This window comes from Epinephelus moara, chromosome 17 (genome assembly GCF_006386435.1).
Source record: "Epinephelus moara isolate mb chromosome 17, YSFRI_EMoa_1.0, whole genome shotgun sequence".
Lineage (NCBI taxonomy): Eukaryota > Metazoa > Chordata > Actinopteri > Perciformes > Serranidae > Epinephelus > Epinephelus moara.
The window spans coordinates 28558016-28570427 of NC_065522.1; the positions used below are offsets into that span (position 1 = coordinate 28558016).

The following is a 12412-nucleotide window of genomic DNA, read 5'->3' on the forward strand; positions in this document are numbered from 1 at the left end:
CTCCTTGACTTGGAAAAGTTGTTTTATTTATTAGCGGTAATTCAATATAACAAAGACCAAACTGTCATGGAAAAAATGGATTCCCATTTTGTCTGCCTTGCTCTTAAACTTGCAGCAAACTGTGCAGTACACAGGAGTTACACCCACATTCCCAAACGCCATCCATCTAAACTCAAAATGCTCACTTAAGCTTTTACACTTAGTCTTTACCCGACGCCATTTAATCGTGAGTGGCTGATCAGTACTGTACGAGCGCAACTCTCACCTGAGATGAAAAGGAAGTGAGATGGCTCACTCCTTAGCTACTTCCTGTGTTAAATTCCTTTTTACCACCTGCCTGTAGCTAGATTTACCAGGCCATGAGGCATTATACATGCCCCAGGCAATCAGGTGATCCTTATTAAAGAGCCCTGATATACAGTAAGTACAGTATAGCCTTGTTACCCTCAGCTTGGCACGTACTGTCAGTGGTGTTTCACCGCTGTACGACACCACCGTGAAACCAGAGGCCTTAAACTAACATGTCTGCAGCATCACCCCGTCCCCACTGTAAGAAATCACCGTGCTTTCAAACCTCTCGTCGCCCCCAACCTGCACACTCAGCTGATGCAGCTTCTCCCAGTGTTTCCAGAGCACATCTAATAAGCTCTATTTGTACAGGAACTTGATAGTTTGATGATAATTATTAAAGCAGGACGTGGTGTTTTTAGCTGAATTTGTTGCGTCTTGTTCTCCCTTTATGCAGCATCCGTTTATGATAGAAATCTCATATCTCCAATTTTGCCAGGGTCGGCTCTCCTTCTCTCCCTCCGTCTTTCTCTCTCTCTCATTTCACCTCCGTCGTTCTCCTTCCGCTCCCTGTAGTGCTGTTGCTGCACCCACCCACACAGGAGCACGTGCGCACACACACACACATGCATATAACAGAACCAGAAACACACTCACATGCACACCTTCCTCTCCCTGCGGTGTCATTGTTTTCTGCGAACGTTGCAAAGTGTTTACATTTCTGCATAACAGCAACCATAAACCTGCCCTCCCTCCTCTTTCTCCTCTTTCCATCCTGCACTTCTCTCTTTCTCTTGCCCTCCACCACTTTTTTTACTTATCTTCCTCTGCTCTTTGTCATCATCTTACCCTTTAGTTTTGTCCTCTATTCATCATTCTTTGTTTTTTTAGATATGAAACAGGTCCTCCGTGTTGGAATAAAAAAAAACTTTCTTAAATTTTCTCTTTCATCTTGCGCTCGCCCCTCGTTTCCTCCTTCATATTCCCTGCCTTCCCTCCTTTTCATCCCTCTCATCTCCTGCCCTTCCCTATTTTTATCACTCCACGATCCACTCAAACCCCCTCCTCTCCTCCTCTTTCATCCCTCTATTCTACATGCATCCCCTCCTCCTCCTCACCTCCCCTCTGCTCCCTCCTGTCCTCTATCTGTTACTCTCATATTATTTTTATCCCGACCCATTCTTCTCTCTGTCCTCTCCTGTCCTTTCTTTTTCTCCTTTAGGCAGCAGGTTTGGCCCGCTGCTTTAAAAACTGTCCTGCAACTTGAAAAAAAAGTCGCAGCTTTGATCCCCCCACTGTTGTCCTTAAAACTTGAATCTGTACCTTCACCATTTCATGTCAGCGTCGTCTAGTGTTGTTCAGATTTGTGCGTTTTCTGTGGCTGAATTAATTCTAGTACGCTGCCCGTCTGCCTGACGATAACCCCTGCATTTAATGCTTTTTTCATTATCAATAAAGTGGCCATTTTTTTTTCTTTTTGGATTAATGGTTTGATTTATAAAATTAAAGTTCTCACAACCGAAGGTGACACATTTAAATATCTTGTTCTGCTCGTCCAGCAGCCCAAAACCAAAAGGTACTTAATTTTCAACAATAAAATATAGTAAATAGTCACATCAGAGAAGCTGTAACCAGAGAATGTTTGGCATTTTTACTTAAAAAAATGACTGAAACAATTAATAAATGACCAAAATTGATGAAAATGAATGTCTGTAGATTGAGTACTTAATTAATACAATCTTCAAACTAGAGGAAGTGCTGACGATTATTTCACTTAATTGATTAATCAGTACATTTTCACTCTGTAAAATATTTTTAAAAAGATTTCTGTTAGGTTAAAAAATATAATATTATTTTATTTTTTTCCCAAATATTGATCCAGACATAAATAAAAGAAGACATACACCAACTGATGTGCAAAAAATCTGTAATTTCATGAAGTGTAAAATGTGTTCAATTCACCTAAACATGTCGAGGATTTCCAAACAGGCAGTGTAGTTAAAATTATACAGGGTGTCTTAAATTCAGTGTTACAACAGTAAGGCCTTAAAAGTCATTAAATAGTCTCAAATTTGAATTTTTTTTAATTTAATCTAATTTAATTTATCCGTGTTTTAATTACTTTCTGTGACAGTGAGTGAAGTGTTTCTGTGTACAAGTCCACATTTCTAATGTTACTAATCTATAACTAAAACTATAACACTGTTATTTTACTTCATACTTTCACTATACTTGCAAAATGTAGATTGATTTAACTCACTCTAATAACCTGCCATGCTTAAATAAGGAAAACATGATTTGTCCAAGAATCGGTTAAAACTTATTAGCATTAAATTTAACTGTCTGATAGCTGTAGACTCCCTGTTATAATAAAACATCCTGGGTCCTTAAAATGTCTTCCTCATATTTACTAATAAAAAGCCGTAAAAGTATTCAGTTGTCTTAAATTCAGATTTGATGGTTCTTAAATGTTTTTAAGTCACATCACGGCAGCAATTTCCAGTTTCAAGGTTTACTGTAGGGATACACTATTATGTTAGCCATCTCAACAATTAAATGTCCGCCCCCTCGCTAGGCGCCACCAGAAATATTAGTCGGTTAAACCAATTGACTCTTTGTTGGCCTTCTGACCAACCAGAGTGCTCCCCATAGCAACAGTTGCTAACTTACTGGGGTTCGTCAAACACCGCCCCAGGCTCGTTGTTAATGGCATCACGGTGAAACGCAGAGCTTTCTAGCTGTCAAACGCGGATAAATCAGTGAGTTATATTATTTGAACATGGTTAAAAGGTGTGCTTGGGGTGTCTGCAACAGTGACTTGAGACATCCAGAACGTGTTCTCGGAGTAGTTGTTATTCCAGTCAGTAGCTATGTTTCCATCCAAAAGTGATTTGAATCATTGGGAAATGCGCATTAAAAGAAATATGAATCCTGTGAGTTTCCATTAAATGTACGGACTTTGGTGAAAACTACAAACTTGCGTGAGTTTTCCGCAGAACCGGAAACAAAACAAGTCTCGCATTCTTCTTCTTCTATGTTTTCTGGCGGTTGGCAACTAGCTTGTAAATGCATTACCGCCTTCCCGACCCGGAGTGTGGATATCACCATGGAGAGAGGTGCGCTACGTCAGACTTAATTCGAACATAACTGTTTCCATTCCCTGTTTTGCGAATCAGCATTTTTTCAAATCAACCAAAACCCGGCTAAAGCGAGCGTATTTTAGTTTGTGCGAATCAGGGGATTTTAATTCAAATTTTGGCGTTTCCATGATAATTTTCCGATGCGATATGTCTAGATGCGCATCTAAACAGGCTGATGGAAACATGTGGAGACGACACGGGCGAGAGAGCTAGCAGCCGCGGGGGGGCCGCTCATGTTAGTGGCCATGGCTACCGTCAGACATCGGAACAAAACAACGATTTTCACAAGTTTTCGGATATGTCATGTAATGCCCGTTCACCCAACTGTAGCCACGTTTGTTCTTTATCACGGACACCACGTTTTGGACAGAATGATCGATTCAATTCGAATTACAAGAAAGTTAAATCTCCTGGTTTTTTTCCATCGTTTCCTATGGGAATGAACCCCGCAAGGCTTGGCTTGTCGAGCCTAGCAACAGTAACCAAGGGGGGCGGGGCCATCTTCTTAACTGTCATGCAATTACTATCATTTCTGTCATTTCTGTTCTGTGCCCCACATTTCAGAGGCAGTTTATTTATTTTTTATTGTAGTGGTTAACTTTTGACTGAGTCGCCGTCATGTTCATGTTCATAGCGCACGACGCAAAGTGTCTCGTACTTCAGCCGCATTTAAAATCTGCCATGGTTGTTGAAGATTTTGATTAAAGGCATTTCCAAGGATTTAATGTTTTGTTTTTTGTCTTCCAGTTTCCCAAGACGTTCCTGAAGTTGTTCTCGCCGCTGCCCGCAGTCAATTTAAAGTTGCTCCACCTGTGAGTAACTCCTTCTTTCTTTTTTTCTGTGTGCATTGCATTGTGGGATACCCATTTTCATCCGCGTATTTTTCCAACAAGATGTAGACAAAATGTAGGGAACAGGAGGATATTTTTTATTCTCTTATTTCTGTCTCCGTTTTGACCTGGCAACCCTGTTTCCTTTCCACTCTCACCTCCATCTGTCACCATAAAACACACCTCCAGCCTCCGCGTGTGTGTGTGTGTGTGTGTGTGTGTGTGTGTGTGTGTGTGTGTGTGTGTGTGTGTGCATGCGCGGGCTGTCCTGGTTAAAAATGACGCTGACCTGCCTTGTTAAAAGTCTATCAGCTGGGTGGAGGAAATGTCACCAGGTCTCGGAACAAGGTCACATTTTTCAACTACCTCCCGAGGAACCTGCACACTCCTCCTCCTCCTCCTCCTCCTCCTCCCTCTCCCTCTTTCTCCTGTCCTCCTTTTCCTCCTCTTTCTCTCCTCACACATATACATTGATCTTTCTTTCCCCCCTTTCCTTGCCCTTTTGCTCTTCCTCTCACGTCCTCCTTTTTGTTTTTCTTTGCCCGTCTTACTCCCCTTTCCTCCTTTTCCTCTCCATGCTGCTCCCCACCCTAATTTTCTTTCCCTCTTCAGTGTCCTACGTTCGTCTCCTCCTTTCCCCTCCTATTTTTCCTTCTTCCCCCCATCCTCTCTGTCATCTTTTGCTCTCCTCACTCCCACTTTCATCTCCTCCTCCTCCTCATTTCTTTCCAATGGTCCATTTCTCTCCACTTTCTTTTCTGACTCATCTCCATCTTTCCTCTCCTCCACCTGTTTCTCCAGACCTTCAGTTCTCCTCCTTCCTTCCTTTTGTGCTCCTCCCTCCTATTTTCACCATCCTTAGTTCTCCTTGCTCCCCTTTCACCTCCTCCTCCTCCTCCAGTCTTTTCCCTTTCCTGCCATCTCTTCTCCACCTGTTCTTTCTCTCCCTTGCCGTCCATTTATTCTTTTCCTTTTTAGCTGACCTCATCCCCCTTTTTCTCCTCTTCTCCTATACACTTTATCCTTTCTTCTTTTCATTTGACCACATGCCTTCTTCTCGTCTCCCCGTCCCCCCTCAGTCTTTTCTTTCCTCTTCCACTTTTTAGTTTTCCATCCACCCATCTTCCAGCTCCTTCTCTTTTCTCTCCTCATCTTCTCTATTCCCTTTCTTCCCATCTTGTGCTCCCCTCCCCCGTTCCTCTCCTCCATCTGTTCTTCCTCCCTCTTCTCTTCCTCTTTTTAGTTTTGTCTCTCTTTTCCCTTCCTGCCCTCTCCTCCTCCTCCCCTCTTCACTTTTATTCCTCAGTTCCTCTCCTCTTCCGTTCTCCACTTTTCTTTATTTTCCGACTCCTCTCCATCTCTCCTCACCTGTTCTTCCTCTCCTTTTCTGCCAGTTTAGTTCCTTTCTTTTTCCCACTCGTCCTTTTCCTTCCTTCCTCTTAACTCCTTTTTGCCGTCCACATCCCCCCTTTTTCTCTTCTCATCCTCTATCCTTGTCTTTCCTCTTCTCATCTCCATTTTTTTCTGTTCTTTCATCTCATTCTTGTCTTCCTCCAAACTTGTGCTCTCCTCATTCACACTTCCCCCTCCATCTTTCTTCTCCTGTTTGTCCTCTTTTCTCCCCACTCCTCCTCTTCCTTTTTATTCCTGTTTATCTTTTCAGCTCCCCTCATCCCCTCTTCCTTTTTCCTCTTCTAACCTCATCACAGCTCTCCTTATCCCTCCCCTCCTTCTTCTCTACACTCTTCTTGTCTTTCTCTTTTCTTCTTTTCTTTTGTCTCCTCTTCTTCCTTTCACTTGCTCTCATCTTATTTTTCTTTTCTCTTACTCCTTCCTCCCTCTCATGCTTCCCTTTCTCCCCATCACTTTTCTCTCCACTCCACCTGTTCCTTCATCCCTTACTCACACCCTTTCCTCCTTTCCAGCTCTCCTCACTCCTCTCCTCTCGCTTCTATTTTGCTCTTCCTCTTCTTCCCCTTTTTAGTTTTTCTTGTCCCTCTCCCCTTCTCCTCCTCTCTCCTCATCTTCCTCTCCTCCTCTCTGATCCTCCACACCTCTATTTCGGACTCCTCCACCTCTTCACTCCTTTTCAATTCTTCCCTTTCTTTTAGTGGTCCTCCTCCCCCTTTTTCTCCTCTACACTTCATCTTTTCTTCAACTTCAACCACATCTCTTTCCTCTACTTCTCACATCCCCCTTTCTTTCCTCTTCTTATTCCCACTTTCTCCTCCTCCACCTGTTCTACTTTCTCCTCATCACCCAGTTCTTCTCCTCTTAACCCCTTTAGCTGCCCTCGACTCTTCCTCTTCTCCTCATATTTCCCCCTCCCTTTCTTATCCTCCCCCATAACCACATTTTTCTCCTCCTCTTTACTTGCTGCCTCTTTCATCCCTTCTTTTCCACCCCCCCCTCTTCTACCTCATCTTCATTGCTCCTGTCCTCCACCCGTTCTTCTGCTCCTCCTTATCCTTTAATCATCCCCTCCACATGTCCCTCTTCCTCCTCTCTCTTCCTCCTCTTCTTACTCACACCCTCTCTTTTTTTTAGCTCTCATCTCCTCTTTTAACGGTTCTCCTTCCCCTTTTTCTTCTTCTCCACGCTTCTTTTCTTCACTTTCAACTACATCGCTTTCTTCTCCCCTCCACCCCCTTCCCTTTTTTCTTTTCCTGCCATATCTTCCACTTCTCTCATCTCCTTCATCTTGCCTTTCCCCCATCTTTTCCTCTTTTTATTCCCACTTTCTCCTTCTCATCTTTCTTCTCCTCCACCTGTTCTACTTTCCCCTCATCGCCCAGTTCTTCTCCTCGTAACCCCTTTAGCTGCCCTCAACTCTTCCTCTTATCCTCCCCCCTCATAACAAAATTTCTCTCCTCCTCTTTCATCCCTTCCTTCCTTTTCATCCCCCTTTCTCTTCTCAACTTTTTCCCTCTTGTCCACTCCTCTCCATCACTCCTGCCCTCCACCTGTTCTTCCTTCTCTGCTCTTCCTCATCCTTTTGTCCCACTCTTTCATCTCTCCTCCTCTTCCTCTCTCATCTCCTTCGCCCTCTCTTTCCCCATCTTTTCTAATATCTTTACCGGCCAATTAGTCCACTCGTCTTTAAACAAGCGAGATAAACCGATCGTACCTCTTCTCTTTTTAACCTCACTCTCTCCCCTGCTCCTCGTTTTTTTTTTCTTTCTCTCCCTCTTTCTGATTGTAATGCGATGTCTTTCTTTGTATTCAGCAGTTTTCTCCTCACTCGTTAATTAAGAGTGTGGAAGGTGAGAGAGGCAGGGGAGAGGTGTGTGTGTGTGTGTGTGTGTGTGTGTGTGTGTGTGTAAGTAAACCACCGTAGGTGCAAAATGCTTTTATGGCAGGAGGGATGAGTGTGTGTTTGTCAATGTGTGTGTGTGTGTGTGTGTGTGTGTGTGTGTGTGTGTGTGTGTGTGTGTGAGCAAGGCAGCAAAGGGGTCCTACTGGGCCAATCAACATTAATGAAATCAGGTGGGTCCGTGTGTGTGTGTGTGCGTGTGTGTGTGTTTGTCGGAGTGCTTGGCTTGCAGAAGAGAGGGGATCTAAAAGGGGTCTAAAGAGGAGAGAGAGCTAATTAGAGTTCCCTGTCTCACCAGAGTGTGGATCAAACACACACACACACACACACTAAAATACACACCTGCAGGTACAGAGTACACACACACACACACACACAGGGTGAGTGTGTGTGCCTGTAGATATTCATTTATACACACGCAGAGTTTCAAGTGAAGGTTTTCAATGTCAGGGAGGACTGAGCACAGCTGGTGGAAAGAGGACGACACATGCATACTAACACACACGCCTCAGCACTGTACTTGTGAGGACCCTCATTGGCATAATGCATTCCCAGAGTCCATAACTTCAACCTAATTTCGGTGTCGTAACCCTCTAACAATCTTTTGAGGAACTGAGGACCAGAAATAATAACGATCCAAAAATATGTCCAAAAATAAGGGGACATTTTAAACTGCCTTTGCTTACTATAATATCAGCACTCACTATGTCCTTGCTTTTCAAAATGTACTTTACAAAGAAGTCCACGCTCTCCCAAAAATGTCTCCACTATTCAAAATATCACCATTTTGTTATCACTGCTGTCACTTTTGAATAAGCCCTAAATGAGGTCAATTTTGGAGACTATCCAAAATTCCCCAATTTAGAACAGTGTTTTAATTCTCCAAAAACTGTCCCCATTTTCAAACAAATTCCTCAGTGGCCAAAAATGTCCTCGCAGTAACAGTAATCTCACTCCAAATACACGTCCCTGCTTTCTAAAAACATGCGTAAAATGAACACAATGACAAAGGATGTCCTCACTCTCCAAAAATATAATTACTTTCTAAAAATGTCCCATTTAGCCAAAAATTCAACACTTCCTAAACTGCACTCTCCTTCCAAAATGTCCACACTTTAAAACAATGTTCTAATTTTTCAAAATCGGTCTTTACTTTTCCAAATTGTCTTCCTTTCTTTAAAGAGTCCTCATTTCTGCACTTCCCAAATAAAGAGAGAAAATGGTCACATTTTCAGAAAGTCTCCAAAAATGTCACCACCATATAAAATGTTGTCATTTTCCAAAAATGTATTATGGCATTTTTTATGGCGTAGTATACTAGGACATTTTTTAAAATAATATATTTATTACTTTTTTTTTTATAGCATATTGTTAGGCCTGTCACGATAACAAATTCTGCTGGGTGATTAATTGCGTCAGAAATTATTGCGATAAGTGATAATATTGCGTAATATTGTGCTTTTAAGACCGTTTTTATTATTGTTGTAATTTTGCTGTTTTTAGACCATTTTTTAAACTTAAATAATGATAATAAAGGTATATTGATGCAAGTACACGCTTATAAAGAGAAATAAACATTTATTTAACAAGAATATTTAGGGATGTAAAAAAAGAAAATTTAAATATCTGAAATAACACGTAAAAATATCGAAATAAATACAAAAAAATAGACTGTCAGTCTCTCTCTCTCTCTGAGGTGTGCAGTTAAGTTGGTCGTATTCATTCCAAATTACTGGGCTCCCCTCTGTCATTTGGGTTAAATCCAAAACACTCCGACACAGGGGCCGTGGCATTTGGTTTAGGAACAAGTTCCCTGTCTTTCTCTTACGCTCAACTCTCTGTTTTCTTCTCCCTCTCACGAAGATCGCACTGTGTGTGTGTGTGTGTAGCCCATAGCCCCGCCTCCCCCACAGAGACAAAGACACTTGTTGACAAGAGCTTTCCCTCCGTTCATTACGCTCATGAACCAACTCACCTGGCTGCCAGATGATGCACGGCAGTGAACGCTCTTGTCGTCCAGTCTCTTTGGTGGAGAGAGACGAGGAAAACAAACACGCATGAATATGGCAATTAATCACGGCCGCAAAAGTTACCGTCTTCCTTTTAATTTACCGTGCAATTAACCGGCTTATCGCATATCGCGACAGGCCTACATATTATACTATGACTGTTTAAAAAACTTTTATGCTACAAATGTTTTTTTTCAGTGGAATTTTTAACAACATACTACACTGACTTTTTTAAATAGCATTTTTATGACACAATTTAAACAACAATACACTTTTTATGGCATGTTATACTAAGACATTTTGGTGACATTTTTGTGAAACTTTTTGATGACAAACTATACCATGCCATTTTTGTTTGACAGTTTTTATGGCATGGTATACTACAACTTCTTTTTGTTTTTTGTTTTTTTATAAAATGACTTATTCATGACTTTTAATGACATGCTATACATGACTTTTTTTAATAGGTACAGTACTGTGACTTTTCTAAAAATTTTGTAACCATTTTTATGCAAGGCCATACTATGAGGGTTTTAAACTTTTTTATAGCATTTTTTATGGCCGTGAACCATGACTTTTTCTTTTCTTTTTTTCTTTTTTTTACATTAAACTATACTGTGACTTTTTATGTAGCATTTTATTTTTGATTTTTGATGACACAATATATGTATATGTTTTTTGTGGCATGCTATACTAGGCCATGACTTTTAATTTGTTTTTCCTGACATGATTTTATAACATGGTATACTATGACTTTTAAATGACCATTTTATGGCATGCTATACATTTTTTAATGACAACTTTTGTACGTTTTTTGGCCGTGTCCATGCTGTTTATTTCTACGGCGTGTTACACTTCACTGACTCATTTATAACATTCTTTGACCATACAACGACTTTTTTCTAGCAATTTTTGTGACACACTAAACTGTTTTTTTTATGGCATTTTTATAACATACTATACTAAACTGCACTCACTGTCCAAAATGTTTGTTGTTTCCATTAAGTGTCTTTATGCAGCCTACTTTAAATGTCACTTTAAAAAAAAAAAAAAAAAATGTTTTAACTGTCCAACAATGTTCTCACCTGCAAAATATGTCCCTGTCTCCCAAAACATGTCCTGATTTCCCAAAATGACATTTTTCCAAAAACGCCTTTACTTTCCAAAATAACTCACCCTCCAGGTCTATAATTCAGCACAAACGCACAACCTTAAAACACAAATATCCACACTTACACACACTGACATGAGCTCAATGAAATATTTCCACACACTCACATGTGTGTCTGATAAGGTGCGTACATCAAAGGGAGGCCACAGTGTCTCTGTGTCTGCTTAATGTCTCCACTAATCTAGCCTGGGCCCCAACACACACACACACACACATATGCCCACCACGTGTTTGTGTCTGAGTGTGTGTGTTTGTACCAACTTGTAAATCTGCCTTTGAACACACTTGTGTACAGTATTGTATCTGTTTATATGTGCTGTGTGTGTGTGTGTCTGTATCAGCATGACTCTGCATGCATGAGTGTGTATCTGACTGTGTGCCTGTTTTATGATTTTTTTTTTTATCATTTTTATTTGTGTGTGTGTGTGTGTGTGTGTTCAGGTACCTTGTACAGCGCCGTTGTCTTGCTGGTTTCCATTAACTTCAGGCTTATCCTCGGCTACAGCAGCGTCTGGTATGAAACACAAAGACAAGACAGAGTCTCAGTGGGTCGGCCAATAAAAAACAAACAGCACCTTGTAACTGTGTGCAGGTCAAAAACAAACTGGATTAACAAAGACACCACAAACACAACCATTTGTCCAGAGGATTCGATTCTTGGATGTTATTTTGCTTGTTTCTCTTGATGTTAATCGTCAAAGCTCTTCAGCCGCTCTGTTAAAAAACATGTTCTGATATTAGAAACACAAAAAGAAATTGGCTGCTTTCTCTCAACAGAGTTTTGGAAAACATTAGGTCTGCTATTACTGTTACTAGTCACCTAAAGAGGTTGATTATTTAAGTATCTGTTTTATAGAGCAGCTCATTTTTACATATATGATGTGCCACTAATTTTCTCAGTTAATTCTTTAGTCTATAAAACGTCAAAAAATAGGGAAAAATTCTCACCAGAACTCAAAGTGACGTCTCCATATTGCTTTCTTTGGTTGAAACAAAAGTCCAAATCCCAAATATATTCACTTTACTAACATTTAACACAAAGAAAAGCATCAAATCCTCAAATAAGAAACTGCAACCTACAAATAAATTTTTTTTTAAAATTGCCCTTGCTTACAAACAAACGTTTTAGCTTTTCAAAATGTAGACGCTTCTCAAAAGACGTCCCTATTCCCAAAAACAAACATTAAAACTAGGCGCATTATTAACCACTTAATTTTTAAGAAAAAAAGTGCAAAATGACACATAACAAAAAAGGCCTTTCATTTTAGTCTGGTGCAATGTATGGGTGCTTTCAGAACTAGAGTTGTCTTGCTTTGGTCTGAAACCATACAGTTTGAAAACGAGGCGCGGCTCCAACTAGAAAACAATGTTTTGATGCATTGGATGTGCTGAATGTGCATATTAAGGCAGTACAGGAGGAGGTGCACATTAATAATCCTCAGGGTTCGTACGTTTTGAAAAAACCTGGAAAAGTCATGGAATTTGAAAATGTCATTTTCCAGGCCTGGAAAAGTTTTGGAAACATAAGTTCACCCCAAAAGTTTTGGAAAAGTCATGGATTTTTTCTCACTTAATGATAACATTTAGTAATAACAGTCTGTAAGGTTGATTTTTAAAATTGATCAATAAATATTTCGTATCGAAAAGTCTCGCGCATTGAT

General features: G+C 40.6%; 1 protein-coding gene across 1 annotated transcript in view; it reads right to left on the minus strand.

Annotated features, from left to right (window-relative positions):
• Positions 1-11188: 11188 nt before the first annotated feature.
• The window catches only part of dachb (dachshund b), a 122692-nt gene continuing 121468 nt past the window's right edge, over positions 11189-12412 (minus strand). The window contains exon 8 of the mRNA XM_050066699.1: positions 11189-11262. Within this exon, the coding sequence (XP_049922656.1) occupies positions 11189-11262 (74 nt within the window). The remainder of the gene's footprint in view (positions 11263-12412) is intronic.